Raw genomic sequence first — 23,348 nt, forward strand, 5'->3', positions numbered from 1 at the left:
AGGTTGATACCAGATAGCTATGGGACAGGGGTTTCAGTGTGTGGTATCTAGTCCTATTATGGATTCTATCTATGTATGATCCTTGTGGACTTTAATGGCTTTTGTTTTGCTTTTTATGAGGTCACGCGTTGTTTAATATCCATACTTGCTTATGAGATGACTTAACTGCGAAATCTCCTGTGCTTTATTTGTTTGTTTCCTTGATCCCTGTTTACTCTCATTGCTTAAGGATTGGAGGACTTATCCTTTTTCACCATTTCAGTACACCATACCATTTAATTTTTTAAATGGAAACACAGGACAAAGCACAGTATTATTCATTATTACCCCCTAATGACTCAGACTTTGAAGGCCTGGAATTAGAGGACTTTTTTCACAATGAATCACAAGATGTAAAACTGGGAGATTTGTTCTACTCTTTAGAAATCATGAGACTTAAAGAGACATGTCTAAAATTAGACACAAGGATTATTAGGAAATATTTAGATCTTAGTATGATCCCTAGAGGGTGAAGAGTTAAGAAATTTCCTAACTTTGACGTTGCTAATGATGATTTTGTGAATTAATGGAACAGCATTTTGTCTGAATGTTCACTAAGATTGATGGGTGTTCTAGCTAGATATAAGTCTGAACAGTTACAAATGGCAAGAAATGAAATAACTAGATTGCAAATTGAGCTAAACAAATATAAAGATGCTAAGGAATATAGTGATTTTGATAAAATGTTAGCAGAGGTGGTTGAGTCATCAAGAAAAGAACTGATACAAGTTAAACATACAAAGTTCCTACGCGATCAGAGAGACTAGCAGGAAAACCGGGTCTTTATCTGGCATAAACCCAGGCGATTTAGAAATAGGCATACTGTTAACAAAAATAAAAATGTTAATGATAAAATAACACTGGCAATGAAAGTGTAGACCATAATCCTGGTAGTTTCTCACACAGACGCATAAGGAACAAGCAGAAAAAGAAAAAAGTAACATTTGTAGATATTGACACCACAGATGATGACCAATCCTCCTTTGCAGCTTCAACCTCAAGAGATGACAACTCAGGATATGAAAATGAGATTGCTCAAATAATTACGAATCCAAACACCCAGGTACACACTGGTGTGGCCGGTAGTAATGGTAATTCTCACAATATGGTAGACAAGGGAGCTAGACCCAAAATACCAACCTAGCTATACAAGGACCTATGATTGATAACCCCCAATCTAATGTTGATAGAACACCTACTACCCATGCCTTACAGATAACACACAGGTTTTTCGGCCGGTTTTGAAACAATCCACAGGGGGAGAGAAAGATCCTGTCAACAAACAACACAGGTATTCCCTAAGGGAAAACAAAAATGAGAATCATCATCTTTAGGCAGTATAGTAAATCTATCATCACACAGACTTACCCAGGCTGAAATTAGGGTTCTTAACTATGGTTTAGGATTTTGTCCAATCAGTAGTTTGAATCTATTTCACACAATTAGTGATGTGAACAGATTTGTTAGAAAACTGACTCTACATAAGCATTTCTCTACAAGTACTGACTTGACTCAAACAACAGACAATGTGTGCTCTGAAATAGGGCCCACTAATACATCTGTACCCTCATTCGCAGACACTTGTGCTTTAACAACATTGGAGAATCTCTACCGAGAATCTAATATTTCAAATGATTCTACACCAGTTGCCATTCCAAAATTTAAATAGTCTTCCCAGTTTTATCCTATACAAAGTCGGGGTAAAGTCTTAGAATTGTTTCACAAATGGGTGGTAGAAGACATCTACACCAATCCAAGAGAGCAACAAAACAGAACCTATCAGTAAGAGAAAAGGAGGCTTTAGGTACCCTTAAAAACAATCATTCCATTGTAATAAAAAATTCTGATAAGGGTGGCAGTGTGGTTCTCCTGGATAGGTCAACATACATTATGGAAGCAAAGAGGCAGTTAGAGGATCCTAATACCTATACCATTTTGTCCTGCAATCCAGTCAATAGATTTCAGAAGGAGCTCTATGGCTTACTTAATGATGGTGTACATTAGGGTATTATAGATATTGATGCCAAGAAATATCTATATGTGATTAACCCTATTAGCTCAGTGTTTCACCATCTACCCAAAGTGCACAAAAGCTTGGTAGAGGCAAAGGGAAGGCCCATTGTCTCGGGCATTGGCTCCCTTTTGGAGCCATTATCTGAGTGGTTAGATGCTATAGTACAGCCCATTGTTCTATCATTACACAGCCACATTAAAGATACTATGCATGTATTACAACTGGTAGAAGACTTGGTATTGACACCAAACTGTAGTTGGCTCACCATAGACGTAGTGTCCTCATACTCCAGCATCCCACATCATTTGGGCATTTCAGCTATTAAATATTTTCTGGAATTACACTACGATATTGAGAGTCAAATGATTGAATATATACTGAGGGTCACTATGTTTCTTCTCCAACATAACTATTTTCTGTTTGAGGGGGTTTACTATCTGCAGAAGCAGGGCACCGCCATGGGGGCTAAATTTGCCCCCTCATATGCAAACATCTTTATGGGTTGGCTAGAGAGGTGTTTTATTTATGCAGAAAGTAATCCGTTTGTAGGAAGCATTCACTTATATAAACGCTTCATAGATTACCTGCTTATAGTGTGGACATCAGATGAAACAGATGCAGAGAAATGTGTTCAATTCTTGAATAGCAGTGACAATGGTGTAAGCTTCACATTTGAGTGGAACAAACATAAAATTAACTTTTCAGACATTACCCTAGAGGGGGATTCTTTGTCTGGAAGAGTTAATACCAAATTGTATAGAAAGCCCATCTCAGGTAACACACTATTACACAGCAAAGTGCACATCCCAGACATGTTTTCAAAGACATTGCAAAGGGACAACTACTAAGCACTAGAAGGATCTGCAATATTGACATGGATTTTGAAGAGGAAAGTACACAAATGGTGAACAGATTAATTGAAAGAGGCTACCAGCCAAAGATGGTGGGGAATGTGGCTAAGGAAGTGGTTAGAATGGACAGACAAGATACCATTAGCCATAAACCAAAAAATACTAGGGATGAACACTCCTTGTTCATCACACAGTATTCTTCAGAATTCTATGAGATTTGTGAAATATTAAGAAAATATTTCCCATTAGTATATGGTGACAAAGCATTAAAAACGACGTTTGAGAAGGGTTTTAAATGTATATATTCGAGAAATTTAACCCTAGGTAACATTATGTCCCCCACTCTCCCACAAAAACAACAGCCTACCACCTGGCTAAGTGTTCATGGGACATATAAATGGGGGGTAGGTGTAAAGCCTGTGATTTTATAGTGGAGGGAAAACAGTTTTATTCATGTGTTAGTAATCAAATTTTTGAAACCAAAGGATGTGAAAAATGCTCAACATCCTATGTTGTGTACCTAATTGAAAGTGTCTTTCATTATTGTCAATATGTGGGCATGACCACTAGAGACATACGAACCAGGATACGAGAGCACCTTGGATATATAAAAAACAAGAAATTCTGCTCTGCTTTATCAAGACACTTCATTGAAGTACACGAGGGGGATGTAAAAGGCTTCAAGTGAAGGGCAATTGAAACCATCAGTCAACCACCCGGGGGGGGGGGATAAGGATGAGCTCCTGGCCAGACAAGAAGCCTTTTGGATTTTTAAATTACAAACTCAGGTTCCTGACAGTTTTAATTCTGAATTTGATCTTATTAACCATTGGCATTGAATGTACTTATATACTTTAGCTTAGTCTCTGATAGTATATATATATATATATATATATATTTATATTGGCCCATTTAGGTGTTGAGAGATACAATATCATAAATACCATAGATAGGGTCATTACTTATATAAAATAGATACCGCTTCAAGTTAATTCTGTTTGCACTGTTACCCTTTACACATTTCTTATATGCATATATATCTATGTATATATCTTTGGCTGCTATCCTCTCAATCTCATCTGCACCATTACTTTCACTTATAATATAGAATTGGCCCTTTATCAAGTCTTGCTTACTGTAGATGAATAGGCTGCTTTCTTCTTTATATTATATGTAGAATATATGTAAAAATGAAATTTTACATGCCATCCTCCTATGAACGTTGTTTCAAACTTGCTAACTCTTGTATTTAATGTGTTATAATTAAGCCTGGATGGATGAAAATAGAAGATGCCGTCTGGATGAAGACTTCTGCCGTTTGGAGGATCATTTCTGCCCAGCTTGGATGAAGACTTCTGCCCTTCTGGAGGACCACTTCTGCCCAGCTTGGATGAAGACGTTTCCCGGTAAGTCGATCTTCAGGGGGATAGTGTTAGGTTTTTTTTAAGGGTGTATTGGGTGGGTTTTATTTTTAGGTTAGGGCTTTGGGCCGCAAAAGAGCTAACTGCCCTTTTAAGGGCAATGCCCATCCAAATGCCCTTTTCAGGGCAGTGGGGAGCTTAGGTTTTTTTAGTTAAAATTTTTTTGGGGGGGTTGGTTGTGTGGGTGGTGGGTTTTACTGTTGGGGGGGTTGTTTGTACTTTTTTTTTACAGGTAAAAGAGCTGATTACTTTGGGGCAATGCCCCGCAAAAGGCCCTTTTAAGGGCTATTGGTAGTTTAGTTTAGGCTAGGGGGGGTTTATTTTAGGGTGGGCTTTTTTATTTTGATAGGGCTATTAGAGTAGGTGTAATTAGTTTAAATTTCTGTTATTTGTTAATTATTTTCTGTAATTTAGTGTTTGTTCTTTTTGTACTTTAGATCATTGTATATAATTTAGTTAATTGTATGTAATTTATTTAATTTATTTAATTGTAGTGTAGTGTTAGGTGTTATTATAACTTAGGTTAGGTTTCATTTTACAGGTACTTTTGTATTTATTTTAGCTAGGTAGCTATTAAATAGTTAATAACTATTTAGTAACTATTCTACCTAGTTAAAATAAATACAAACTTGCCTGTAAAATAAAAATAAATCCTAAGCTAGATACAATGTAACTATTAGTTATATTGTTGCTAGCTTAGGGTTTATTTTACAGGTAAGTATTTAGTTTTAAATAGGAATAATGTAGTTAATGATAGGAATTGTATTTATATTTATTTAAATTAGATTTACGTTAGGGGGTTTTAGGGTTAGACTTAGGTTTAGGGGTTAATAAATTTAATATAGTGGCGGCGACGTTGGGGACGGCAGATTAGGGTTTAATAAGTATTATGTAGGTGGTGGCGGTGTGGGGGGGGGCAGATTAGGGGTTAATAACATAATGTAGGTGGCGGGGGTGTAGGGGGCAGCAGATTAAGGGTTAATAAGTATAATGTAGGTGGCGGTGGGCTCCGGGAGCGCGGTTTAGGGGTAAAACAGTTTAGTATAGTGTGGGTGTTTAGTGACAGTATACCAATAAAACTGTGAAAAAGCTGAAGAGCAGCGAGATTGATGACTGTTAGTTAACAACAGTCCGCTGCTCATCGCCCCGTACTTGGTGCGCGGCTTTTTGACAGCTTTTTTGGCAACTGTGGAGAACGTATTCAGGTCTGCGGCAGCGATGTTAGGCGATCTTAGGCGAGCGTATTGGTGCCGGAGAATGAAAGTAAGTTGATGGGTTGATAAATAGGGGCCCATATCTTCAGAAGGATATAAGCAAACTTGAATCTGTGCAAAGAAGGGCTACCAAAATGTACCGGCAGAGGCTCAATTACCTAATTATGTATAGAGAAAAGGAAAAGAGATGATATGATAGCAACTTTCAAGTATAATAAAGGGCTTAGTTAAACTGAGCCAGTGAATATTTTAGATAAAAAGGAAAACTCAAGAACAAGGGGTCATGATCTCAAGCTGAAGGATAGTAGATTCAGTAGTAATTTGAGGAAGCACTTCTTTACATAAAGGGTGATTGATTCATAGAATAAACTTCCACAAGAGGTAGTAGTGAAAAAAACTGTGGGGGACTTTAAGAATGCCTGGGACAAACATAAGGCTATCCTGTGAACTAGATAAGTTTATACTTTTAGGAAATATCGGCAGACTTGCTGGGCCTATGGCTCTTATCTGCCGTCAATATCTATGTTTCTATGAGTGGCATGCAGTACAGTCTGAAGGACTAAAGAATGGAGCATTTATGAAGACTGAAGTAACTCAGAAAGTGATTTAAAATTAAACTAATGAAATAATGTGCCTGATCTTTTGAAAAAGGCTTCAGTGGGTTACTGTGGATAGTGGGAGGCTACTCACTTTGAGGCATAACAGTTTGCTTGCAAATCAGTGCTGCATAAAAAGGGTAAATGATGAGCTCAAGGAAAAAAAAAATCTTAGCCAGTGTCCTGATTTGCCAGAGGAGTGTGTAGCCTCATCATAATTGACACCCACCTTAAATCTCTGATGCAGTGTCTGTTTCCCTAACAACCAGGACTGAGGGAGAGGGGGGAGGTGGCTACAATGAGGAGGGGGGAAGAGGCTGCCGAACAACAGACAGTAAAGGAAATGTGCACACACGAACACCAAACTGCACATTCAGAAAAACTTATATAGATAATGTCGCGATCGCTCAGCTGCTGATCGCTTCCTTCTTTCCTGTGTCAGCGCAGTAGAGCTTCCTTGGTTGCTTAGCAACCCTGTTCTCGCCGGCCCCTTCTGCTGACGTCAGAAGGTCTTCTTATTCCGGCGTCTCCTCTCCTCGTGCCTGTTTGTTCTAATTCCTGGCTTGTGAGTGCTTTCTGAATCTCTTGTTTGGTTAGAATTGCTGGCTTGTTTAACTCCTACCCTGCTTTACCCTACCTGCCTGATTCCTGATAACTGCTTGATAACACGTTGCTGGAACTTTTCTTGCTTGACTATTCTACTGGTTAACCCTAAACTGCCTGATTACACGTTGCTGGAACTTTGCTTGCTTGACTATTCTACTGGTTAACCCCATACTGCCTGATTACACGTTGCTGAACTTTGCTTGCTTGACTAATCTACTGGTTAACCCTAAACTGCCTGATTACCCGTTGCTGGAACTTTGCTTGCTTGACTATTCTACTGGTTAACCCCATACTGCCTGATTACACGTTGCTGGAACTTTGCTTGCTTGACTATTCTACTGGTTAACCCAAAACTGCCTGATTACACGTTGCTGGAACTTTGCTTGCTTGACTATTCTACTGGTTAACCCCTAACTGCCTGATTTCACGTTGCTGGATATTGCTTGTTGGATTACTCTTTTGGTTAACCCTATCTACTCGAAGTTTCTTCTCCTGACCCTGCTGTATCAACTTCCAGTTTATTTCAGTGAGTATATTACTATAGTTGTCGCAGGGTCAGGTCCTGGAATATACTCACAGTGCTAGGGTGTTTTCAAACTTCATTCTAGCATTTGGGTCTAACTCTGGACTTAACCTATCCTGACAGATAAGTGACTGCTCCCAGTTCGCCCCTAAATGTACCTGGTTTCCTGGGCAGTAGCCTGCTTTGCCCACCCCTTAAAATGGCCTTGTAGATAGCTCTTTTGAAAGGGAGACCTGGAGCTCACCGGGATGCACAGAGTGGCACTGCCCCTTTTCCCCAGTGCTGGCATGATAGTGCGGAGCAACAACTCACAGGGGAAGACAACACCTCACTTGAAGTTCTGGGGCACGTAAATAGGGTTAGCTAGACCCCAATGTCATAGGGGTCAAATAGTAAAAAATAAAAAAAACTTTATTCACACAGGGTCCAGCAACGTTTCAAACCAGCAATTGGTTCTTAGTCATGTCAATGAATAGTTGCACAGGTGTGCCTTTTATACCTATCAAACAATTATCAGGTTAGACAACACTGCCATCTTGTGGATTTTTTCCAGTATACATGTGAATAAATATAACATTGTAAAGTCAAATTGACATACAAAAACTAGCATTACATATATTTGTAAAAATTACTCCATGTCTACTATTACATATATTCATAATTAAAACCAAAAAATCCAGCAAACCTATACAAACAGAAAAAATCAGAATCATGCAGCAATCTATTTTTTGATATATTTAAAAGAACAGAGACCAATCAAAATCCTTATTAAGTCATTTTGGTTGTAGGGAATCCAATTTTCTAATCCAAAACATCTCTTTTCTTCAACATCAATTCCCTGTCACCTCCCCTCCTTGATTTAGCCACATGTTCTATAATTTGAAAGCGTAGCTGGCTAATATTGTGATCCATGGAGAGGAAGTGACAGGAAAGAGGGGCATCTTTGTTATTAGTCCTAATGTTGGACTTATGTTCAGTCAATCTCTCTCTGACCTCTCTACTCATTTCACCCACATAAATTCTACCACATGGACATTTAATAATGTATATTGCATATGTACTCCTACATGTTAGAAAATATTTTATTTTATATGTTGTTCCATTAATGGGATGAAAGAAGTTTTCCCCTTTTATAATTGAACTACAATGGCTACAGTGTAGATAGGGATAACAGCCTCTTCTTTTGTATCCTATGTAAGATTGAACATTATACTTTTTACTGCCTATGTCATCATGAACTAAGAGATCTTTCAAGCTTCAACTTCTCTTACATGCTGTCATTGGTCTCTCTTGATAACTCTCAATTTGGGGATTACAATCCTTCAAAATGAACCAATATTTGTTAAGAATGTGAGTGATTTTTGGTCCCAACTGATTATATTGGGTGACAACAAATATCATTCTATCTCTCTTCTTGCCTTCATTCTTTTTAGTTTGTTTGTCTCCAACTTTATTAATAGATTCAAGTTGATCTTATCCTCTTGCCCTAAATTTATTAGCCATTTCCTCCCATTTTGATTTTGATTGGTCTCTGTTCTTTTAAATATACCTAAAAATAGATTGGTGCATGATTCTGATTTTTTCTGTTTGTATAGGTTTGCTTGATTTTTTGGTTTTTATTATGAATATACATGGAGTATTTTTTACAGATATTTGTAATGCTAGTTTTTGTATGTCAATTTGACTTTACAATGTTATATTTATTCACATGTATACTAGAAAAAATCCACAAGATGGTAGTGTTGTCTAACCTGATAATTGTTTGATAGGTATAAAAGTCACACCTGTGCAACTATTCATTGACATGACTAAGAACCAATTGCTGGTTTGAAACGTTGTTGTATTATGGACCCTGTGTAAATAAAGGTTTTTTATTTTTTACTATTTGGAGGCTGGAAATTCTCTTGGATAAATGATAGTGCGGTGGCCAGAGCTGGCCAAATTTCACTTTTCACAGCTCGTGTCCCTGCAATGTGGGGAAACAAGCTCCATGGCATGGCATAATAAAATAAAAAATATAAAAAAGCACATAAATCTGCTCTCACTCTGGGCCCCCTGCACCGCTTACAGTTCCACCCCTGTTTGTATATATAAGAAGAAGTATGTTGCTTACATAAAAAAATTAAGTAATTCCATGTGAACACCAAATAAAAAAATAATAAAAAAAATGCTTGCACAGGGTGATTGTCAGACCCTTCTCGTGTGTTATCGGTTGCGAGAGAAGGAACGGGCATTACACACACTGGAGTGTGTAATGATGCATACGGGTCAGCACATTAACAGATCCGCTGCCCGTATACAGCAAAGGCATATGGACAGCTTCATAAGGTGAGAAGCTTGTCCCCACAATGGTTAATACATGGAGCCCTAAGGGTCATTCCAGTCAAAATTAAAATGTACATGCATGAATTACATATTTAAATAGAAACATATTTGCAATATACATGTATTGACAAAAATGTTTCTAGTAAAAGCTATCACTGTTTTAGTGTTGGCATTTTTCTCTGCATAGCTAGATATTCTCAGTGCACCAGCATTTTAAATACTGCAGCTGCTTAGAGAACCAGTGGGGCTCATATCATGTCAGCAATTAACAAATTGAGTCATTACCAGGTGGTACAAGCACCTTAGGCTATGTGCATCTCTTTGTGTGCATCTATGTGTATGTATGTGTGCATGTTTTTTGCGTGTATATGTTTGTGCATGTGTTTATATTTGTATATATGTGTGTATGTTTGTGTTTGCATGTGAATATGCATGTGTATATTTGTGTATGTGTATATACACTAGTGTTTAAAAGTTTGGGGTTTTAGAAATTTCCTTGTTTTTGAAAGACAATTATTGTCCATTAAAATAGCATAACATTGATCATAAATACAGTAAAGACATTGTTAATATTGTAAATGACTATTGTAGCTGGAGACCGCTGATTTTTAATGGAATATCTACCTAGACGTACAGAAACCCATTATCAGTAACCATCTGTCCTTTGTTCCAATGGCACATAATCTTTGATAATCCAAGTTTATTATTTAAAAAATGGCTAATTGATCATTAGAAAACCCTTTTGCAGTTATGTTAACACAGCTGAAAACTGTTCTGCTTGTTAAAGAAGCAATAAAACTGACCTTCATTAGAATAGTTGAGTATCTAGAACATCAGCAATTGTGGGTTCTATTACAGGCTCAAAATGACCAGAAACAAAAAACTTTCTTATGAAACTCATAAGTCGAAATTAAGGCTATTCCATTCAAGACATTGCCAAGAAACCAAAGATCTCGTACTACTCCCTTCACAGAACAGTGCAAACTGGCTCTAACCAGAATAGAACAAGGAGTGGGAGGCCACGGTGCACAACTGAGCAAGAGGACAAATACATTAGAGAGTCTAGTTTGAGAAACAGACGCCTCACAGGTCCTCAACTGACAGCTTCATTAAATAGTACTAGCAAAACATCAGTCTTAACGTCAACAGTGAAGCTACAACTCCGGGATGCTGGCCTTCTAGGCACAGTTTCAACGAAAAAGTCATACCTCAAACTGGCCAATAAAAATAAAAGATGAAGATGGAGCTGTTCTGCATCGGAAGGATGAAGATAGAAGATGCCGTCTGGGTGAAGACTTCTGCCCATCTGGAGGACCACTTCTGCCAATCTGGAGGACCACTTTGAGGACATCTTGCCGCTTGGATGAAGACTTCTCCCGGTAAGTGGATCTTCAGGGGTTAGTGTTAGGATTTTTTAAGTGTATATTGGGTGGGTTTTATTTTTAGGTTAGGGCTTTGGGTGGCAATAGAGCTAAATGCGTACTCGATCGGGTTGATTTCCGGCGATGTCTGTCCTCCTGCTCAGAGCAGGCAGACAGGTTATGGAGCAGCGGTCTTTGTGACCGCTGCTTCATAACTGCTGTTTCTGGCGAGCCTGCAGGTTCGCCAGAAACACGGGACATCAAGCTCCATTCGGAGCTTGATAGATATGCCCCAATGTAACTATTAGTTATATTGTAGCTAGCTTAGGTTTTATTTTACTGGTAACTATTTAGTTTTAAATAGGAATTAGTTATTAATAGTAAGTTGTATTTAGATTTATTTTAATTATATTTAAGTTAGGGGGTGTTAGGGTTAGACTTAGATTTAGGGGTTAATAAATATAATATAGTGGCTCGACATTAGTGCAGCAGATTAGGGGTTAATAAATGTAGTTAGGTGGCGGTGATGTTAGGGACGGCAGATTAGGGGTTAATAATATTTAACTAGTGTTTGCCAGGCAGGAGTGCGGCAGTTTAGGGGTTAATATGTTTATTCTAGGGGAGCAGCAGATTAGGGGTTAATAATTTTATTTTAGTGTCTGTGATGCGGGAAGGCCTCGGTTTAGGGGTTAATAGGTAGTTTATGGGTGTTAGTGTACTTTGTAACACTTTAGTTATGAGTTTTATGCTACAGCTTTGTAGTGTAAAACTCATAACTACTAACTTTAAAATGCGGTACGAATCTTGACGGGATAGGCTGTACCGCTCACTTTTTGGCCTCCTAGGAAAAGCTAGTAATACCGGCGCTATGGAAGTCCCATTGAAAAAAGACTATACGCAAATTGCGTAAGTTGATTTGCTGTAAGGCTAAAAAAGTGTGCGGTGCCCCTAAATCTGCAAGACTTGTGATACCAGCGGTAGTAAAAAAGCAGCGTTATGAGGCTTAACGCTTCTTTTTTACTCATAAAAAAAGAGACATGTAATCTAGCCGTTTATGCTTATTGGACTTTCTAAAATTGCACTGAAATTCAAGAGGGTTATATCATCAGCAAGGAAGCTATGTTCATCTTAGCTAATTGTATATATACTTTCATATTAATCCCTGGTAGTTAGGTTGTCTAAGACAATTAGCAGTAGTTTTAATATGATAGCATCTTTTATTTCAATTTAATTTATATTTTCAACCTTAAAAATAACGGCCTAGTTGGTAAAATACCACCTTGGTGGGCAGGATGAAAGGGGCACCCATCATGGGCCCTGAGCTTTGGGGGTCCCCATCCCAGTGTGAGGGTATGAGAGAGTGAAATGAACATCCCCAGTGTGAGGGTATGAGAGAGTGAAATGAACATCCTCTTAGTTTTTAAAGAAGTGTTTATGGTATCTGGAGGTGTAATATGTAGTGCTTTGTTGGGAAATGGATGGGCAACACAGATTGCAGGTAATATTGGGGATGGAAATAAGGGGGCTGGCATGAGGGGCCCCACAAATGTGTCTTGCCCAGGGCCCTGCAGATGCTAAGGGTGGCCCTGAGTGGCTAGCACAGTCATCAGATCTCAGCTTGACCATATGGTTTGTAAGCAGTGCCCATCAAGCCATCCAACTTGTGGGAGGTGCTTCAGGAAGCATGAAATGAAAGCTCTTCAGATTACATCAACAAATTGACTACTAGAATGCCAAAGGTCTGCAAGGCTGCAATTGCTGCACATGAAGGATTCTTTGATGAAAGCAAAGTTTGAAGGACACAATTATTGTTTCACTTAAAATCCATTATTTCTAATCTTGTCAATGACTATATTTCCTATTCAAACTCACTTCATGCATGTTTTCAGGAAAAATAAGAATGTCTAAGTGAGCCCAAACGTTTGAATGCCAGTGTACATGTGCAGGTATATGTGTGTGTATGTCTCTATATATTGGTATGTATGTGTTTCTGTGCATATGATTGTGTGTATATGTGTGCATGTATGTATGTATGCATGTGTTTGTGTGTGCGTGTATATGTGTGTGTATGTGTATATATGTGTATATTTGTATGTAAGTGTTTGTGGGTATATGTGTGTGTATAGCATATTTAGTTTAACAGATGATGATGACACTTTAATTTTTAGAAATTATGTTGGGGTAAAAAATTAGTTTATCATGCATGCTAATAGTATGACATTTAATTCATATCAGATATTATGTTTATACATGCCTACATTTTGTGTGACTATGATTTTTTTAGTAGTTTTTAACATGTTTTTTAATATTCCCAAACTAATGTTGTATGCTTCCTACTATTATGCGCTAGCTTTAAGATTCTCGACCATCTCTTTGAAGACTGCATGGAACTAGATGTGGGACATTTATTATTGTACATTTAAAATTTTAATTGTATGTTCATTTAAAGGGACAATGAACCCAAACATTTTCTTTCGTGATTCAGATAGAGCATGCAATTTTAAGCAACTTTCTAATTTACTCCTATTATCAATGTTTCTTTGTTCTCTTGCTTTCTTTATATAAAAAAGAAGGCATCTAAGCTTTTTTCTTGGTTCAGAACTCTGGACAGCAGTTTTTGATTGGTGGATAGATTTATCCACCAATCAGCAAGGACAACTTAGGTTGTTCACCAAAAATGGTCCGGCATCTAAACTTACATTCTTGCATTTCAAATAAAGATTCCAAGAGAATGAAGAAAAATTGATAATAGGAGTAAATTAGAAAGTTGCTTAAAATTTCATGCTCTATCTGAATCACAAAAGAAAAAATTTGGGTTCAGTGTCCCTTTAAGTTCACTGCATCACTTTTAATTCAAAATGGGGACTGCCCAACAGAGAATTTCCGTCATTTACCATTAACCCACACAAGTAACAGTTTGGTAATCTTATTACAACTTTGTCTCTAAGGGTTTGTGACTTCAGATACTAGAGCCTAAAGACAGAATTAGATTACTAATATTTTAATGACAAAAGACAAATAAACGTTACACAAAACCAAATTACCTAGAACTGAAGGACATACACAGAACAGAATAGATGCAAAATACATTTCTTGAAAATAAAATGGGACCAAAACACAGACCTACACTTGCACACATCACTAAGCTTCCAGTACGCCTGTGGGGACTCCTTTTGTATGTCCTTGTTGTTGATCAAATGTATCAAATGTATCCCAGAGAGTTCTAATGTATTCCAGACTGCATTAAAACTATAACCCATTACATTTTTGTTTGTTTAGCAAAACCAGCCCCCTTTTGGTCACATGACTCTTTTATAACCCCCTTTTTCTTTCTTTGATTCAGAGGTGGAATTACTGTATTTCTTATCTCAGAGTATCAAAAGGCAAACTTTTGGCTCCTTGTACAGCAGGAGAGGAGGGTTATTTTGATAAATGAAGGCTAGTTACAGACAGAATGTTACACAGAGAGGAAAAACAATTCAAGCTAACCCTGGCAATGTTGAGATACCACCCCACCTCTGCTGGGTGACTATTCCAGTTATCAACTACACCTCATAATTGTATCATGACAAGTAGTGACTCTCTTTCTTTATGAAGCCATGAGCATTCTGGAGCACACAAATCTAAAGAATAATTGTTTAGACACTCTGACCTTTAATTATTTATTTTTCCTTTTAATTCTCATTTTAATTTTGCCTCAGCAAATTTTTCCTTCTACTTATTTTTTGGGGTTTTTTATACCCTGTTTACGCACACACAAATAATTAATAAGTGTGTGTATAGAAGGAGGCGCTTGTTCGCCAAAGGTTCCAATCAATTTACTGGGGTATATTCCACAGTCGATGCTAGTGTCACAGCTGTATCTGATAATGTACATACATTTATTCTCACATGATAAAAAGCAAAATCAAATTGAACAATATCTGTTGCATGTATGAAACAGCAGCAGTTAAACCTGCAAGGTTAAGCTGCATATAGCCCCCTGCACCTTTCTATATTATGCAGCAGGAACAGTAAAAAATACTCCTTCTATACACAGGGCCACCATCAGGGGGTGACAGGGGTGACTCCTGTCAGGGGCCCAATGGGCTAGGGGGGCCCCATGAGGCAAGAACTTAAAAAAAAAAATTACATTTTGGCAGCCACCTGTGGGTACTACAGCAGAGTGCTAATTGAGCATGGGAAATGTTATTACAATGAGTAAAGTATTAGCATTTGAGAGGATTTCTGAGTGTGCACTAAACCACTATGCACAGTGTGAGACAGAGTTGGCACTTTGTTTGTAGAGTGTGTGCCTGAGTCAGACGGCTGATCACTTTCATTTGCAGAGGAGGTAGGAATTACTTAGCAAATTTTTTTATTTCTTTGTGCAATTTAAGATTGTAACTTCAGTGTGGTAGTAGTTGTATGGTGGGGCCAGGGGTCCATAAAAACACATTTTTTAGCAGCAGTGTATTTATGATTATTTGACAATGCTGTAGAAATTCTATATTTAAAACCATGCAGAAATGTTTCCTCCTCAATACACAAATGATATATATATTACATGCCAGTTTACTGCCCCTTTATGCAAGGACTTCCCAGATACAAGAAGGCATTTTATCTAAGATTTTTACATCTGCATATCATGTTATACTCTCAGACTAAGATAGCTCAGTGTTGGAAATTAGACAGGTTAACTTTAAACTGTTCAGTTTACTCTACAGCTGACTTAATTTTGAAATGCATACCAACAATCTTAAATCCTGCATTTAACCAGATCTAATGGCATGAGTACCACAGCTTATGGTTCCACCAAGACCATATAGAGTACAGCATTTTCAAAATCCACAAGTACAACTGACAGATGGGAACATTTGTACACTATATTTGAAGTGGTGCTCTTGGTTGGGGAAAATGGAGAAAATATCAAACAAACATATGTCAACCTTTTAAAAATACTTTTCTTCATCTAGCCACCTACCCAGATCATTAAATGTACAATTTTGAATTCACAGAATTATTTTTGTTTGCACATTTACAAATATGATTCTTTAAAAAGTGATCTCTTAATTTCTGCATTTTTTTTATCACGCATGTCACACACTGTTGATGTAGGGGATGCAAGGTGCATACATGTTTCCTACTGTGAGTGTTTCTGTGGGTGTCTGTGTTTATGTCTTTGTGCTTTTGTTTGTGTCTCTACGAGTGTGTATGTGATTTTTTTTTCTGTTGGCATCTCTGTGAGGGTGGGTGTGTATGTCTTTGTGCATTTTCTGTGGATGTCTGTGAGGGTGTGTGCATATGTCTTTGAGCTTTTTCTATGGGTGTCTCTGTGAGGGTGGGCGTGTGTTTGTCTTTGTGCATTTTCTCTGGATGCCTCTGTGAGGGTGGTTGTGTATGTCTGTGTTTTCTGTGGATGTCTCTGTGAGGGTGTGTGTGTGTGTGTGTGTGTATGTATGTGTTTTCTTTGGATGTCTCTGTGAGGGTGTGTATTTTCTGTGGGTGTCTCTGTGAGGGTGTGTGTATGTCTTTGTGTGTTTTCTGTGGATGTCTCAGTGAGGGTGTGTATGTATGTCTTTCTGTGTTTTTTTGTGGGTGTCTCTGTGTGTGTGTGTTTGTGTGTATGTCTTTGTGTGTTTTCTGAGGCGGTCTCTGTTGGTGTTTCCTTGGGTGTATGTGCAAGTTTGAGTTTGTGTGTGTGTGTGTGTGTGTTTGTCCATTGTCTGTTCATTTTTAGGACATTTTGATCTTACTACTGATTATTCACATCTTTCTACAGACTTTGAGACTAATGAGACCTTTCCGGAAGTCACCAATCTACCATTTAACCTTTAAATTATTGTTTAGGCAGTTCAGGGCCCTTCCTTTCAGCCACTGCATGCTGTTGTCATCATTTACTTGGTATCTTCCTTTACAAAAAGATAATCAGAACTCCATATTTTGTTTTCTAACGGCTAGATTTGGAGTTTTGTCGGTAACGACCCGAAAAACTAACGCCGGTTTTTTTCTGGCCGCACCATAAAAATAACTCTGGTATTGAGAGTCCACATAAAGGCTGCGTTAGGCTCCAAAAAAGGAGCGTAGAGCTTTTTTAACGCAGCTTCTACTCTCGATACCAGAGTTGCTTACGGACGCGGCCAGCCTCAAAAAACGTGCTCGTGCACGATTCTCCCATAGGAAACAATGGGGCTGTTTGAGCTGAAAAAAAACCTAACACCTGCAAAAAAGCCGCGTTCAGCTCCTAACGCAGCCCCATTGTTTGCTATGCGGTAACACTTCCTACGTCTGCACCTAACACTCTAACATGTACCCCGAGTCTAAACACCCCTAACCTTACACTTATTAACCCCTAATCTGCCGCCCCCGCTATCGCCGACCCCTGCATATTATTATTAACCCCTAATCTGCCGCTCCGTAAACCGCCGCTACTTACATTATCCCTATGTACCCCTAATCTGCTGCCCTAACATCGCCGACCCCTATATTATATTTATTAACCCCTAATCTGCCCCCCACAACGTCGCCTCCACCTGCCTACACTTATTAACCCCTAATCTGCCGACCGGACGTGAGCGCTACTATAATAAAGTTATTAACCCCTAATCCCTCACTAACCCTATAATAAATAGTATTAACCCCTAATCTGCCCTCTCTAACATCGCCGACACCTAACTTCAATTATTAACCCCTAATCTGCTGACTGGAGCTCACCGCTATTCTAATAAATGTATTAACCCCTAAAGCTAAGTCTAACCCTAACACTAACACCCCCCTAAGTTAAATATAATTTACATCTAACGAAATTAATTAACTCTTATTAAATAAATTATTCCTAATTAAAGCTAAATACTTACCTGTAAAATAAATCCTAATATAGCTACAATATAAATTATAATTATATTATAGCTATTTTAGGATTAATATTTATTTCACAGGTAACTTTGTATTTATTTTAACCAGGTACAATAGCTAAAATAGTTAAAATAATTACAAATTTACCTGTAAAAGAAATCCTAACCTAAGTTACAATTAAACCTAACACTATACTATCAATAAATTAATTAAATAAACTACCTACAATTAACCTAACACTACACTATCAATAAATTAATTAAATACAATTCCAACAAATAAATACAATTAAATAAACTTGCTAAAGTACAAAAAATAAAAAAGAACTAAGTTACAAAAAATAAAAAAATATTTACAAACATAAGAAAAATATTACAACAATTTTAAACTAATTACACCTACTCTAAGCCCCCTAATAAAATAACAAAGCCCCCAAAATAAAAAAATGCCCTACCCTATTCTAAATAACTAAAGTTCAAAGCTCTTTTACCTTACCAGCCCTGAACAGGGCCCTTTGCGGGGCATGCCCCAAGAAGTTCAGCTCTTTTGCCTGTAAAAAAAAACATACAATACCCAAGCCCCCCAACATTACAACCCACCACCCACATACCCCTAATCTAACCCAAACCCCCCTTAAATAAACCTAACACTAAGCCCCTGAAGATCTTCCTACCTTATCTTCACCATACCAGGTTCACCGATCCGTCCTGAAGAGCTCCTCCGATGTCCTGATCCAAGCCCAAGCGGGGGGCTGAAGAGGTCCATGATCCGGATGAAGTCTTCATCCAAGCGGGAGCTGAAGAGGTCCATGATCCGGATGAAATCTTCTATCAACGGCATCTTCAATCTTCTTTCTTCCAGATCCATCTTGCAGACCTCCGACGCGGAACATCCTGCTGGCCCGATGGACTAACGACGAATGACGGTTCCTTTAAGGGACGTCATCCAAGATGGCGTCCCTCGAATTCCGATTGGCTGATAGGATTCTATCAGCCAATCGGAATTAAGGTAGGAAAATTCTGATTGGCTGATGGAATCAGCCAATCAGATTCAAGTTCAATCCGATTGGCTGATTCAATCAGCCAATCAGATTGAGCTCGCAATCTATTGGCTGTTCCGATCAGCCAATACAATGCGAGCTCAATCTGATTGGCTGATTGGATTAGCCAATCGGATTGAACTTGATTCTGATTGGCTGATTCCATCAGCCAATCAGAATATTCCTACCTTAATTCCGATTGGCTGATAGAATCCTATCAGCCAATCGGAATTCGAGGGACGCCATCTTGGATGACGTCCCTTAAAGGAACCATCATTCGTCGTTAGTCCGTCGGGCCAGCAGGATGTTCCGCGTCGGAGGTCTGCAAGATGGATCCGGAAGAAAGAAGATTGAAGATGCCGTTGATAGAAGACTTCATCCGGATCATGGACCTCTTCAGCCCCCCGCTTGGGCTTGGATCAGGACATCGGAGGAGCTCTTCAGGACGGATCGGTGAACCTGGTATGGTGAAGATAAGGTAGGAAGATCTTCAGGGGCTTAATGTTAGGTTTATTTAAGGCGGGTTTGGGTTAGATTAGAGGTATGTGGGTGGTGGGTTGTAATGTTGGGGGGCTTGGGTATTGTATGTTTTTTTTTACAGGCAAAAGAGCTGAACTTCTTGGGGCATGCCCCGCAAAGGGCCCTGTTCAGGGCTGGTAAGGTAAAAGAGCTTTGAACTTTAGTTATTTAGAATAGGGTAGGGCATTTTTTTTATTTTGGGGGGCTTTGTTATTTTATTAGGGGGCTTAGAGTAGGTGTAATTAGTTTAAAATTGTTGTAATATTTTTCTTATGTTTGTAAATATTTTTTTATTTTTTGTAACTTAGTTCTTTTTTATTTTTTGTACTTTAGCAAGTTTATTTAATTGTATTTATTTGTAGGAATTGTATTTAATTAATTTATTGATAGTATAGTGTTAGGTTTAATTGTAACTTAGGTTAGGATTTCTTTTACAGGTAAATTTGTAATTATTTTAACTATTTTAGCTATTGTACCTGGTTAAAATAAATACAAAGTTACCTGTGAAATAAATATTAATCCTAAAATAGCTATAATATAATTATAATTTATATTGTAGCTATATTAGGATTTATTTTACAGGTAAGTATTTAGCTTTAATTAGGAATAATTTATTTAATAAGAGTTAATTAATTTTGTTAGATTCAAATTATATTTAATTTAGGGGGGGTGTTAGGGTTAGGGTTAGACTTAGCTTTAGGGGTTAATCCATTTATTAGAATAGCGGTGAGCTCCGGTCGGCAGATTAGGGGTTAATAATTTAAGTTAGGTGTCGGCGATGTTAGGGAGGGCAGATTAGGGGTTAATACTATTTATTATAGGGTTAGTGAGGCAGATTAGGGGTTAATAACTTTATTATAGTAGCGCTCAGGTCCGGTCGGCAGATTAGGGGTTAATAAGTGTAGGCAGGTGGAGGCGACGTTGAGGGGGGCAGATTAGGGGTTAATAAATATAATACAGGGGTCGGCGGTGTTAGGGGCAGCAGATTAGGGGTACATAAGGATAACGTAGGTGGCGGCGCTTTGCGGTCGGCAGATTAGGGGTTAATAAGTGTAGGTAGGTGGAGGCGACGTTGTGGGGGCAGGTTATGGGGGGTTAATAAATATAATACAGGGGTCGGCGGTGTTAGGGGCAGCAGATTAGGGGTACATAAGGATAACGTAGGTGGCGGTCGGCAGATTAGGGGTTAAAAAAAAATATTCGAGTGTCGGCGATGTGGGGGGACCTCGGTTTAGGGGTACATAGGTAGTTTATGGGTGTTAGTGTACTTTAGAGCACAGTAGTTAAGAGCTTTATAAACCGGCGTTAGCCAGAAAGCTCTTAACTACTGACTTTTCTCCTGCGGCTGGAGTTTTGTCATTAGATGTGTAACGCTCACTTCAGAAACGACTCTAAATACCGGAGTTAGAAAAATCCCATTGAAAAGATAGGATACGCAATTGACGTAAGGGGATCTGCGGTATGGAAAAGTCGCGGCTGAAAAGTGAGCGTTAGACCCTATTTTGAGTGACTCCAAATACCGGCGGTAGCCTAAAACCAGCGTTAGGAGCCTCTAACGCTGGTTTTCACGGCTAACGCCAAACTCCAAATCTAGGCCTAAATCTCCTTTTTTTTTTTACAAAACTGTAGTTTACCTCATTACTTGTCAGGTCAATGTAAACTAGTGCTAAGTGTTTGTTTGGGTGTCTGTGTCTGAGTTTCTTTGCGTGTTTGCTAGAGTGTCTATATGTGAATTCTTATGAGTGAGTGTGTGTGTGTTTCAGTGTATGTTACTACCTTTACAACATTTCCAAGTTTAAATAGACACTTAAGAATAAAGTGCATATACGATTTAGTCACTTGGTCAAACATTGCACATGTCAAAGGAGGGGGGGGGGGGCCCTCATCAATGGTTAAGTCAGGGGCCCCAAAATTTCTAGTGGCGGCCCTGTCTATACACACATCAATTGAACAGCCTTTGGGAGAGACTGTGGGAAGGCAGGGGTTCTAGAAACCAGAGGGGAGTAAATATCTGTATTGTATACCGATTTTTTAATAATTAATAAAGTATTATATAAATGTAGTATCGCTAAATTCCTATAGACATATATTTTCTCATACACTTTCTGGATGCTTAGAACTGGTGACATAGATTGTTTACAAAGACAGAAAGAGAAGGGCTCACTAAAGCAGAAATTAGCTTCACAAAAAAGGAAACAAATAGAGAAAAAAAAGTAGAAATTTCTATACCTCATATATTACAAACAACACCTGGTATATAACCGATTGTCCTCCAAGCTGCACCAGGTTAATGAGACCTTAAAAGAGACAGAAACAAATAAAATATGAAATAGATGACATTTTCTAGAATAAATAAGAGATTAATGTAATATTTCAATAACCTGCTAAAATGACTGAAACTTCATAGCACCACCATTCACTGCACATTATTAGCATACTGGGAATTCCTAGGGACAAGAAAGATCCCCAGTCTGTCAAGCAATCAATAGACCAACCTGTATAAAGAAATAAAAAATGATTAGGAAAATACCTTAATTATTAAATTAGTCATATTTCTTATAATATAAAGCAGGTTTAATAGAGATAGACGTGTACAAATAATACATTACTTTATGTTGTTCAACTGTAGGATAATTGATATTGATATAAAAACCATATATAAAATGTGTGAACATTTCTGCAAAAGTAAACTACTTAGCTTCTCTCCTATAGTATATTTTGTTAAAAAAAAAAAAAATACTACAGAAACCATACTAGCAAAAGAAATGGAACATGTCAATACAAGGACAAAATCATTGAAAAAAACTGTAGCCTCAGCACCAAACTACCGTTATCTATGTCAAATGCATACTCAGTTTACTATTGCCATTAGAGCAGTGTGATTGATAGTACAATATAATAATGTTAAACAAGGAACAAAACACATATTCACTTGTTGTCTCGTTCTACAAGATAAATATAGTGTAAAGTAAAAATGAAGGGCTAGATTACAAGGGGAGCGCTAATATATTTAATTTACGAGCGTACGATAAAGCTCCAGAATTAACCAGAAGTCTCTGGTTAATTTTTAAAATATCCCACAATTGTCCCCAAAATAAAATGTGAGGTCCCTTTTTGTTTAAAAAAAATGTAGCATCTTTTTAAAAAAAAAGAAAAAAAGAAAACTACACAAAGCAGTTTTTAGGGGTTAAAGTGAGCGAGTGTGGGGTGTTAGAAAAAAAATGGCACTGATAAGTGCCTTTACATTGTGGTCTATGAGGATTGTCTGTTCACTATAAATATATATGTAAATGCTTAAATACATATATATTTATGTGTTATGCATTTACTTTCAACAAAAACCTTATTCTATAATATTTTTTATTTTGTTCTATATTCGTCCTACACAGGTTGTTATTTCTGCACCAATAGTCACCTACACTTATTTTCACTCCGCTCTAGCGCCCTCCTACTATTTATACTGTATCACTTCTAATATTTGGTACCCTTGTAGAAGGTGAACCCGGGAGAGGCAGTGGGTGATTTTTCAAGTGCAAACACTTAGTTTTTCTTCACCACTTATCACATTTCCGCTAATTAGTGTTTTTGCAGCAGATTAAATATGACATCAGAGGATGTCTTTTCATTTAGGGAAAAAATATGTGCCGAGTTAACTGAAGGACTCAACATTACCATCACAAATGTTATTACCAATGAAATGGTTAGTGTCAATATTTTATTATCAGACTCAGGGCCGTCTTTAATATTGACTGTACCCTGGGCGAAAATTTTCTTGGGCCCCCTCCATGCAATTTCACTCTCCAACCCAACATCCCAAAAAACAACTAAATCATTTTTTTTTTAATTATTAGCCCAGCAGTGGATTATCCACTGCTGAGCTAATCATTTAAAAAAATGAAATAAATTGCAATATGTGAAACTGGACCTAAACAGTACTAATAAGTAAATAAATATATAAATTCCTCCACTGTGGATTAATTTAATATTCTTTTGAATGTGATTCTGG

General features: G+C 37.8%; 1 protein-coding gene across 1 annotated transcript in view; it reads right to left on the bottom strand.

Annotated features, from left to right (window-relative positions):
* The window catches only part of LOC128652465 (multidrug and toxin extrusion protein 1-like), a 191,073-nt gene that overhangs the window by 27,508 nt on the left and 140,217 nt on the right, over window positions 1-23,348 (bottom strand). The window contains exons 9-10 of the mRNA XM_053705403.1: window positions 21,724-21,837; window positions 21,572-21,639 (exon numbers count right to left, since the gene is read on the bottom strand). Of these exons, the coding sequence (XP_053561378.1) occupies window positions 21,572-21,639; window positions 21,724-21,837 (182 nt within the window). The remainder of the gene's footprint in view (window positions 1-21,571; window positions 21,640-21,723; window positions 21,838-23,348) is intronic.

The sequence above is a fragment of the Bombina bombina genome, chromosome 3, assembly GCF_027579735.1.
Source record: "Bombina bombina isolate aBomBom1 chromosome 3, aBomBom1.pri, whole genome shotgun sequence".
In the NCBI taxonomy this organism is placed as follows: Eukaryota; Metazoa; Chordata; class Amphibia; order Anura; family Bombinatoridae; genus Bombina; species Bombina bombina.